The sequence below is a fragment of the Macrobrachium rosenbergii genome, chromosome 43 (assembly GCF_040412425.1).
Source record: "Macrobrachium rosenbergii isolate ZJJX-2024 chromosome 43, ASM4041242v1, whole genome shotgun sequence".
Lineage (NCBI taxonomy): Eukaryota > Metazoa > Arthropoda > Malacostraca > Decapoda > Palaemonidae > Macrobrachium > Macrobrachium rosenbergii.
In genome coordinates, this window is record NC_089783.1 from 50981625 (window position 1) to 50994124 (window position 12500).

Genomic DNA, 12500 nt, shown 5'->3' on the forward strand with positions numbered 1-12500 from the left:
TATATAAAGGTATGTAATATACACAGATATTATTAATCTATGCGAGAGGTTGACGCCAGAGCTTCAACCAGGTTGATATATATCAGTTATCTACGTACGGGCGTATAACGTACACAGATATTATTAGCTATGTGAGCAGGCAGACGCCAGAGCCCCACCTTTCCAATTTCAGTCTTATCTTTGTACCCTTGAGAGATGAAACAATTGTCACATGACATCAAGCAAAGTATTCAATGACGGAAAACAGGCCACAGAACGGAATTATAATGATGATATAAATATGATGATGATGAGGACGATTATGATGAAAGAACTCTAATCCATAAAGATCAATAAAATAATATAATACTTTCCTTCATGGCCACACAAACAAAAAGTAAAGCAGATACAAATAAAAACATGTAAAAAATGCGCCGAATTTTCTTCGGCGCAATCGAGTTTTCTTTACAGCCTATAATGCTGCATGAAACCCTCAGCCACTGCCCACGAAACTCTCAGCCGCTGCACATGAAACTTCCAGCCACGGCCCGATGGTGGCCTGTGTTGTTGGCACCCATAGCGGTGCCAGACGCACGATCATGGCTAACTTTAACATTAAATAAAATAAAAACTACTGAGGTTAGAGGGCTGCAATCTGGTATGTTGATGATTGGTAGGTGGATAATCAACATACCAACTTGCAGCCCTCTAGCCTCAGTAGTTTTTGAGATCTGAGGGAGGAGTCTCACTATTATAAAGAGACGTATTTATTGAAATAAAATCATATATATCCTCAGTGACCAAGCACGTTTTGAGAAGGTCCAAAAGGAATCATCTATAAGGTTTCTTGTATTAAGCTATCTAATAATACTAATAACGCTAGTATCTGTTATTATGATTATTGCTGAAATGGAGGCAATGAACCTCAAGGGACAACAACAACTGGATGAGGCAAAAATGGTCGAAAGTCAAAGAAATAAGTAAAGAAGAGTGACGGGAATCATAAAACTAAGCAGCCACCGACCACCAATGAAGATTATTATTATTATTATTATTATTATTATTAAAATAGTTTAACCAGACCACTGAGCTTACTATCAGCTCTCATAGGGCTGGCCATGGGAACACAGTTCGACGGACATTAAATGAATAAAAAGAACAGTATTAACGATATGACAACAATAGCAATAAAAAAGTGGGGGATCGCTGTGAAAAACAAAGGAAAACTTGTGGTTACCCAGTTGTCAGATGAAAATAAAAAGCACCAATGAACCGTGTCCTGGAGAAAGGGAAGTCTCTCCCAGACTTTGATCTTCTGGCTTCATGTACAGTATATACATAGAGTTAGTTCATATATATGTTAATTATTGGGTGGCTTATTTTTTAATTTAATGTTTGTTTTTTTTTGTTCTTTTATGTTCCATATGTTGTATTTTTGTTCTTAGCTTTAGGTTTGTCGCCTTTTGGGAATATTTCATCTTTCTAGTTTTGTTCGTAACTATCTTCCTGCAGCGTTTCTTGAAAAGAGAGTGGATAACATGATTTTGAGTTTTACTGCAAAGATACGTCATGAAAACGAAAGGCGGATTAGAAGAACTTGAGATAACGAAGAGGAAAAAGTACACAGCAAATGACAGAGTAATAGATCCACGAACGAGCGAACAGGAAGAATGTCAAGATAATACTTTTAAAACTTCGACTGAAGATCAGGAACCCTCTCCTTATTAAAAACATTCAGGCCTTCAGAAGAAAAATATCAAAATGTTGAACGTTTCTGAGTTATTCGGAAACCCCTATGTACGAAAAATAACCCTCTACCACTAAAGTATCTACCCACCAAGTTTCATCAAAATTAGAGGAAAATGCGGCAGACAAATATTTATAAAATATGTCTATCGCAATATCGACTCATAATCCGATTACATGCTTCACACCTACTTCAGAAAAAAGAACTGAATATCCGACAAGCAAGTTTTTATTGGGAAGAAACATCACAAAAATAACAGGAAATTGTAACAACTCAATATTCTCTTTTTTCAAGTGTAAATCAGAAACTCCATTCTCTTCATTGTAAACGCAGTGTAAAATTCATTTTGTTCTTTGCAAAGAGCAACATCCTTTTTTTTAAGGAACGAGCTCATGACGAGTAAGGCAAACAGAATACCGGCCCCCCACCCCTCCTAAAAAATACTCTGCAGGACGATAGTTATGAACAAAACCAGAACAAAACTAGAAAGATGAAATATTCCCAAAAGGTGACAAACCAAAAGCTAAAAGAAACACAACAAATGGAAAACAAACATTAAAAATAAGCCACCTAATAATTAACATATATATGAACTAACTCTATATATATACATCAAATAAACACACACACACACACACACACACACACACATATATATATATATATATATATATATATATATATATATATATATATATACACACTCATATATGCAGTGTATGTATATATACATACAAGCATAAACACACACACACACACACACACATATATATATATATATATATATATATATATATATATATATATATATATATATATATATATATATATATATATATATATATATATATATATATTATATATATATAATATGTGTGTATATATCGTATCAATTTCTTATGAATGGTTTTATCCCAGTGGCAGCGAGTATTACACGGTCGAGTCCACTTCGTTTTGATGGGATACACTTTAACAGAAGAGTGAACACTTTAAACAGTTTCTCTCTCTCTCTCTCTCTCTCTCTCTCTCTCTCTCTCTCTCTCTCTCTCACGTACACACACACACACTATCCTAGCTGTAACTCACAAGAGATGTCTAACAACTAGGTACCTAATTCACTCCTGCGGTCAACTGAAGCATACTGGACTTTAGAAACACGCCACCCACACACACGCCCACAGAGAGAGAGAGAGAGAGAGAGAGAGAGAGAGAGAGAGACACACACAAACTTCCTCGCTCGAAGTGTCTGGGTTCCACTGTAAAACAAGATTGACTTAAAACCAAATACTCCCGCCGTTCCTCTCTTACTCGTCTCTCCTTCCCCGCGCACGCCTACACCAGACGAAAAAACAAACGGACCCTGAAGTTTATTGGAGAATGGGCGGCACTCCAACTCCATCTACTCCCGGCCGGCCCCAGGCACCTGCCGGTACTTTAGTGATTCCAGATGAGCATTGTGTCCCCGGCACTCCTGTTTCACACTTGACTGCATGAGCTAATTGGCTGGGAAGTGGCTACCGGGGAAGAATTGGTCCGGGAAAACCGTTTTCAAAATAGTGTCCATTTTTCATTTTTCGCCCCCCCCCTCCCCACGGCCATTGTTTGCTTTGAAAAGTCCCATTTCGTTTTGTCTTTTTGTTCCTCCGCGGTTCAGCAAGTTTGGCCAAAACAGGCAGAAATGTTTTTTTTCTCATCTTTCTTTACGGAAAATATGACCTTTGATAAAAAACGGTGGTGTAAATACAAAGCGACATTTCTAATTACTTTATTTCCTTTGACTTTTGTTTCTCTGGCAAGTCACTTCTTTAATTTTGTACATGTGAAACAAAGGAACCACGACATAACAGGTTAGGACTGAGTTAAGAAGAAAAGGAAGTTATTTTCTGCAAGCTTTTATCGAAAAAAAAAAGTTCAGTGAAAATTTACATGAAAGGGAAACTTTTTTTTTTTGTTCTACAAAACTCTAATAAAAAGTAGCAGGGTCGACTAGAAAACTACCAAGAAGTTTTCCACGTTCACTAAGAGTACACTGGTCCGCTAGTATAGTGGTTAGTGTCGTGGAATGCCACTCAGATGTCGCGGGTTCGCGTCTCCCCCAGGGCGATGAAAATCACTGGTTCTGTATCATGATCAGTTACTGCTGCAGTGTGGGGTCTGCGGTCGGAGGCTGAAACCAACATTCTTTGGAAGCTTGAATTTCAAGACAATGGCCCCCGTGTGTTTGTTCCATAGGTTTCATCTACTGAAATAATAATAGTACAAAAGAAACTAGCAAAGGTTACCTTTAAGGGACTATAAACAATCCACGGTGAAGTTATATTCTGCTTCTGTTTCTCCTCACAAGGCAGAGTTTTTTCCCCCACAGAGGATGATAACGGACTCAGTAATTACTTTATTTCACAGTCTTGACCCGATTTTCACAGTTAAAATTCTAATAAATTTGAAATACAGATCAACTAACATCAATATATTTCCAGGAGATACATATAAACGTACACATACATATGTATATATATATATATATATATATATATATATATATATATATATATATATATATATATATATATATATATATATATATATATATATATATATATATATATATATATATATATATATATATATATATATATATAATATAATATTCAATCCAGTATATACATGTGCCTGTGCACGCTTAATATCAAAAAAAAAAGAAAATAGCCCCGCTTCAACCAGGAAGAAGATTGAGAGAAATAAATGCGATTTACCTTGAAATTTCGCAAGTTTTAAACCAGAACTTTATTTCAAAAAGAGAATGAAACCAAAAAAGAAGAAAAAAAAGTCACAGCGCGCCAAGAGTTTCCCGAAAAAGTTAATGAAAGAATGTAACACATTCAGCAGAAAAATAAAAATGTTTCTGGAGAAAAATCATAAGGGCAATGGAGTCAGTTTTTCCTGTGTGTTATTTGGTGTGAATGAACTCTTGCAGTTTAGATACTCAGTGAACATTTTTTTTGAGGCCGCAACATCAACATCTCAGTAAAAAAAAAAAAAAAAACACACACAAACAGGATGGAAGAACAGTTAAAACTGTCATCACAATGAAAAGCGTCATTTACAGTTAAGGGGGAATTACTTTGGATGCACTGATTTTTTCAGAGATAACATTACTGTCATGAATGACAGTAATAAAAGAGAGGGTCAATACCTCAAATCAAGACACTTAAGACGTTACGTACCGTCCAGACCGTGCATCCACGGTACCTTCATTCTACAAATATAGAGGCATGTGATGAGAAAGGCTGGCCCGGGCTGAAAAACGGCAAGTCTAAAGGTGAAGTCTAGTACCCATACGCTTTTACTGTTAAAGGATAAGCATAATGATATGCATAATGCGGAGTACAAGGATATGACGGATATTATCATTATTCTGGTGTGAACGCATTTTTATGAAAAACCGGAAAGCCATTAACATACAATCCCCGTGTGGAAACTCAGAAAGAATCCTGCTGGAATAAAGACAACAGAAATGAAAGACGCAAAATACAAATAAACAACTAAAAAAAACAGAAACATGGCATACCACAGTTCCACGCCCCAGCAACCACTGTCAAAAGGACGGAGGCGTAATCCGCTGACGTCAATGCACTTAGCTGTACGTGAGTGCAAAATCATTTTACTTTTCCACTGAAAGTAGTCTACGCGAAAGTGCATTCGGAACGGCATGGCCTGTTCTATTCCAAATGGAATTCATTGCGAAAAGAACACGTTTTCCTCTGAACCGACTCGCTGCAGAGAGGGAGGGACTCTCCAGTGGTAATTCAAATGCATGAGAAAGGAATCTGTGACTTTCATTTTCCATAAATGTCATTGCAAAACGAATCCCTCCGTGAAATACACAATTTTTATCGTTAAGGCGCAGAAAAAGATTTATTCCCGTTACTGACGTTTATAGTTTACGTCATATTTACAATGGTTTGGGTACCGCGAAAAGCGACCCACTAGCGGATCCCCCGGGGGGGGGGCACCTGGGCACGTGCCCCCAATGAAATATAATGAGAAAGTAATACTCTTGAAGATTTAGATTAATAATAACATAAATGAGAAATATAAAAATGTGAAAAAAAAATCTCTTATAGAAAAATTTTTTATGAAAAATATTTATACATATATATACTGTATACATATACTGTATATATACACATATATGTGTATATGTATAATATAAAAATTGGTGGGCCCCCCCACCCCATGACATTTTTCTGGACCTGCTGTATGACCTACTTAACATTCTGCGTACATGTATGACCTCTGACACTGACGAGGTTATGGCAGAAGTGACAATAAGGGTTAAAACTTACAGGTCATTTGGTGGATGAAAAAGCTGTTCGGGATGGCCAGTCCACGACAGGGAAAAGACAAGAGAACGAAGACGGGTATCGAAAGCTGTTACAATCCTGTCATTTATTTGTTCAGGGCAAGGTCTGAAGAAAATTAAGAATTTCCTGTCTTTTACCTAACCTTGCTCAGATAAATGAAGAATTTCCTGTTGTTTACCTATCCTTGCTCAAATAAATGACAAAACTGTTACAGGTTCCGATACCTGTCTTTGAATTGAATAGAGAATCAAGGCCAAAGGGCAAGCGTTGGGACCTATAAGGTCACTCAGCGCTGAAAGGGAAATTGACAGTGAGAAGGCTTGAAAGGTGTAACAGGAGGAACACCTCACAGGTGCGCAATGAATCCACTGTTAGAGAGGTTGGAAAGCCAGATTGAAGAAAGAGAATATGAACGAAGGTACAGTAAAAGGTATGAAAGAGGTGCACAGACGGCGGTACCCCTCTACGGGGGGTATCAGTTTTTGTTCTCTAGTTTTTTCCCTACAGTGAACTAGCCATCTCGAACTGTATCATGAGTGTTTTGTGCTGGTTACGTCGTTTTTCATTCAACAAATGACCTTATTATTATTCTGTCATAACTTCGTCGGTGTCAGGGATCGTACGCGTACGCAGAATATGTCATGTAGGTCCATAAAGTAGACGGTCGCTTTAAGCAGTACCCAACCCAGGTTAAATCACGGGCAAAAAAGTGATGAAATCACAAAATTTCATCACTTTTGGGCCCGTGATTTCAGTCCTTTTTTGGAATGGCAACGCCCTTGATCGGTAAAAATGTGGTAACAGGAATGGGGGATATTTAGGCTTTAGATATAGTTTTGTTTGACCCATGTGGCTTCTCCGTGATTATGGTCAGCTCAGCTCGTTTGCTGCATAATTGTACTGTCTGTCTATCTATCTATCTATATATAAATATATATATATATATATTTACATACATTCAATATATATATATATATATTTACATACATTCAATATATATATATATATATATATATATATATATATATATATATATATATATATATATATATATATATATATATATATATATATATATATATAAATACACGTCAGTGAAAACATTCTAACTGTTGAGGTTCTTTATTTTGGGTAGGTCAACGATCGCAAAAACCAAAACCGCGTAGGTAAATCATTTTTAACTAAGATAATTGACAGTAAGTCAGCCACCTTCTCCTAACACCACTTGCTATTCACACAAGCTACGAAAACGGCGTCTCCTCTAATGTTGTTAGCAGTTCGTACCTGAGCATCAAGAAATTTGAATTTTGGTGGCTAATTTGAATGGACTACTGTAACTTAAAAACTTCATTATTTCAAAAAACAAACCCCGAAAGGAACCCCTCCAGAATACGAGCTTTCAGAGAAACTAAGTATCACGGCTGTATCTTTTATCATTATTGCTCCACAGATACGTTAGGTCTCTCACCCATCCCCTACCATTGAACGCCAACAATCGATATCTGGATCTCCGGAACGGCTGAACGGATTTCGATGAAATTTGGCACGATTAGAGATCTTAGTGGGAAACCTCTGAAGCCAGAGTTTCATCCCGGTCGGTTGAATATTTCCGGAGTTACAAAGGGCTAAAGTCGGGGTATTTGTGTACTCCGGGTGGATGGGCATTACTAACCGCCAGCTACCGTGGCAGCTGATATATAACACATTTTAAACAGCAGTGGCGGGAGTAAATCTTTTCTACACCGTTACGATAAAACCACATAAGCCCCGACATCCGAACTTGTGTATTTCAAAAAGAGATTCGTTTTGCAATGACATTTATGGAAAATGAAACAGTCACAGATTCCTTTCTCATGCATTTGAATTACCACTGGAGAGTCGCTCTCTCCCTCCCTCCCTGCAGCGAGTCGGTCCCGGGCAAAACATGTTCTTTTCGCGATGAATTCCACCTGGGATGGACCATTCCATGCCGTTCCAAATGGATCTTCGTGTAGACGACTTTCAGTGGAAAAGTGAAGTGAGTTTTACCACCACGTACAGCTAAGTGCATTAACCTCAGCGGATTACTCCTCTGTTCTTTTCACAGTGGTTACTGGAGCGTGGAACTATGGTGTGCCATGTTTCTGTTTTTATAAGTATTTATTTGTATTTTCATCTTTCGTTTCTGTAGTCTTCCAGCAGGATTCTTTCTGATTTTTCACATGGGGACTATCTTATGGGCTTTCCAGTCTTTCACAAAAATGCGTTCACACCAGGAATGATAATGATAATCATCACCATCGTCATCATCATCATATCCTTGTAACTCAACGTTATGCATATGCATATATTTATTCTTTAACAATAAAAGTTTATGGGTAATAAACTCCACGTTAAGACTGGCCGTTGTCTAGCCCGTGCCAGCCACTCATCACAAGCCATATTTAAGTATGCAGAATGAAGGTGCCAAAGTCGCAGCTTCCTGACGGTACGTAACGTCCTTAGGGTCTTGACTTCCGGTATTTACCGCTTTTTTCATTGTCATTACTTATGACAGTAATGGTAAACTATCAGTTATAATGACAATAATTTCTTATATCTGAAAAATGTAGCCAATCCTTCTGATGACAGTTTGAACCCTTCTTCCGTTTTTTTTTTTTTTTTTTTTTTTTTACTGAGAAGTGATTGCCTTTGTCAAAAATAACGTTTACTGCGTAAATAAATAAGAATACTCTCATTAAATACCACAAAGGAAATACTAACTCTCCTGCCTATATCATTTTTCTCCATGCAGGTTTTAATTTTTCAGCGGAATGTGTTACATTTTTTACTTTAGCTTTTTAAATATATGCTTCTCGTTCAGTGGCTTTTTTCTTCTTTTGAGTGTAATCCTCTTTTTAAGTAAAGTACTGAGTACAACTTCCGAGATTTCAAGGTAAACTCATTTATATCTATCTATCTATCTGTCTATATATATATATATATATATATATATATATATATATATATATATATATATATATATATGAGAGAGAGAGAGAGAGAAAAATCCACAAAGGAAAGAGAAACAGTGGAGTGCTGTAAGGCCTTTCGACTGTCGTCTATTACTCAGTCTGATTGAGTAAAGGACGACAGTTGAAAGGCCTTGCAGCTTCCACTGTTGCTCTTTCCTTCGTGGATTTTGTATTTTGTCTTTATTATTTATATATTCATCACGTTCCATATTTTCGTGATTCAACTTACACACACACACACATACACACACATACTGTATATATATATATATGTGTGTGTGTGTGTGATGCATTCAAAGATACACACAGAGTGTATACAAATAAACATAAATACCATTAACGATGACAACACCACCTCAACATTTGGTTCCTGTCTGTACATCCTTACTTATTGTCCCAAAACAAAGACGGGGCCGCCCTCTCCGGTGCATCTCCGAAAACGCCTGACTAAAGACAGCGCCACTTGAATCTTACGCCTGAGAATTTCTGAAAAGACTCCGCCGGGTAAAAATATCTGACGAAATAAAAGGACCCCGTTTCGGGTAACACTCGTCCCATTCACCGGTGGCGAGAAAAAAAAAAAAAAAAAAAAAAACCTTATCGACTCCGCCGCTGAACAAAAGGTTCTCGCCAATGAAACGATGACCTGCGAATGCATAATGTTGCAACGTGATGCCCAGAATTTGGAGAAGAGAAAAGAAAGACGACAGAGAAGAATGGAAAGGTTATCGACTTCGCTGCGTGGGAAGCGGTTCATGATCGTAAAACGAAGGTCTGAAATTGCATCAGATATTTGAGATAATAATTGGCACGATTACAAATTAGAATTGGCCAAAAAGCAACGGTATAAAATATGACAGGCTACTTAAAGAAGGCAAAAATATTTGTTTTTATTATAATCGGCGTAAAACGCCAAAATTTTTAGGAAAAACAAAAGTCATACATAACTATTAGACGATTGAAACCTACAAAACAAATGAGAGAGAGAGAGAGAGAGAGAGAGAGAGAGAGAGAGAGAGAGAGAGAGAGAGAGAGATTCATTTCATAGATGTATAACTTCCAAAGGACCCTCTATTTCAAGACATCAGACCAGATTATCTCCGTCCAACCTCTTCTGTACTTGTAATTCCTTACCGTTCTTATGATGGCTTCCTCGTCCCTGGGGCAGGATTCCGAAGGGGCATTTCTTGGATTCTTGTAGATCTTCCTGCCCTCGACGATCTCGTCGTCGTCGTGAAAGGCATAGCTGAGGGGGTCGCTCGTATATCTGAGTCTCCGCAGGAGGCTGCGCTGCTGCCCTCGGCATTCTGTGGACGGAATTCATACTTCGGTTAGATTCAAAAACCTTTCATGTACTGTGAATAGTTCAATATTTTATGGAAATGAACCACATTCAAAGCAAATGGGGTCATCTTTATCCATGGTAGACAAATTTATAAGATTAAGCGTAAAGGTTTATGCTCATTATATATATATATATATATATATATATATATATATATATATATATATATATATATATATACATATATATATATATACATATACATATACACACACATACATACATAATACATCTGTATACATATACACATATTTATCTATTTATCTTTTTATTTAACATTAGGCAGTTACTTGCAACAAGTGATGGCTTTTGAGAAAATACAAAACAGAGCTCAATGCCAGAAGCACACTTGCTTGACTGAAACTCCTATGGAAAACTTCTGCAACATTAGCTTTCTCATACACCAACACAAAATGCAAATCAACAGCGAGACAAAGTCCCTAACACACACACACACACACACTCTGTGTCATGCACCTAATCTGCACTCCTGAGCTTTATCGTCTATCAAATACTTTCTCCCGTCTTCTCTTTTACCACTAACGAAGTACACTCTTTTTCATCATCCTCTTGTTCTCCACATGACTACAGCATCGCAAAACCTCTTTGTCCTTTTTTATTCTATATACACTGCACAAACAGTTCATTTCAACAGCTTTTTTTCTTCACTCGGATTCAATAGCCCCGCATGGCATCTACACAAGTGCATTCGCTTAAAGCTCTATCCGTGCTTTCATAGACAGGAATGTCACTTCCTGGTCTTTTGCACAACGTATTCTGAGATTCTCCTCGTTCCTCGTCTTACCATCATATGTTATTCATAATCCAAATTTCAATATGTGAATCAACAGTCTCTATGTATCCATCATCCACTGTAAGAGTAATTGCTCAAGTTTTCTGCACAAATTTACTCCCCGCTTTCCCATTTCTCAAATACTTTTAAAAACCTCGCCAGTTGCTGCAGTTTCTCCTCATTACCTACCAAAATGCACAGCACATTTGCAAACATCCTCCATTCCACATTCACGACTCAGTTTCTTTTCCCACCACTACATCAACACTGAATTTCCTTTCCTTGGCTTCCGCATCCACCCATCCACGAACGTATTAAGCTGCAGAGGCATAAAGAGAGAGCCACTTGGATTTTCCTCAGATTGAAAACAAGTAAACCCAACGTTTGGAACCTTCGATAAAAGTCGGTTATGACCATTTGGATCTGTTGTGATGCTCTGCTAACCTAGAACGCCAGCCAGAGAGCCACTGAAAATTTGATTACAGACGTGAACCAAACACGTACACAGCACTGGGTTTTACTGGAAAGAAGATAAAATGCGGCTGGAAGATAAATTTGCTTCGAAGGTTTATCAGGCTCTCACCTTTCTGTTTTCGAGTGTTTAATTCATTAAGATAAAATAGTGTTACAACAACTGCGGTCAGTTACACCCGGCTATCTCTGAGATACGAGTAAGTCAAAGAGACCACGCTATAATATATCACATTCTGTTTAAGCGCTTCATTACATATCAAAATAATTTATTTATGAACGTGTTACTAACTTTTCGGTACCTATGGCATTACAACAACTGCAGTCAATTACACCCGGCTATCTGAGATACGAGTAAGTCAAGGAGACCATGCTATAATATATAACATTCTATTTAAGCGCTTCATTATAGATCAAAATAATTTTTTTATGAACGTGTTACTAACTTTCAGGTACCGAATTTTAATCTTTTTCCCCCTAATTTCCTTTCTGCTTTTGCAAACAGGAACACTATTTTGGAGAAACGAGAACTTTACAAAAATTGCTTGTTGCCTGTTCAAATATACTGCTACGGACATCCAAAACCAAATAAGAAAATAAACCAAAACCTCAGAAAAACTAAATTTTGCTGAACAAAGAGTAAAAGGAGAGTAACAGAACCAAACAATATTGTCATCAAGCGTTCTTTCCCTTACGAATGAGAACAGCGTCTTTTACGAGAAGTAACAGTCAAGAATAGCGCAATAAAACATTAATTTCCCCTACTCGGAAGTCGTGCATTTCCGTAATGGCTAATGCAGAGACAATC

The 12500-nt window shown here is 37.3% G+C and overlaps 1 protein-coding gene across 8 annotated transcripts in view; it reads right to left on the minus strand.

Moving 5' to 3' along the window:
- The window catches only part of LOC136828892 (sushi, von Willebrand factor type A, EGF and pentraxin domain-containing protein 1-like), a 757486-nt gene that overhangs the window by 198650 nt on the left and 546336 nt on the right, over nucleotides 1-12500 (minus strand). For all 8 annotated transcript variants that reach the window (XM_067087200.1, XM_067087201.1, XM_067087203.1 and 5 more), the window contains exon 2: nucleotides 10218-10390. In XM_067087200.1, coding sequence (XP_066943301.1) covers nucleotides 10218-10390 — 173 coding nt within the window. The remainder of the gene's footprint in view (nucleotides 1-10217; nucleotides 10391-12500) is intronic.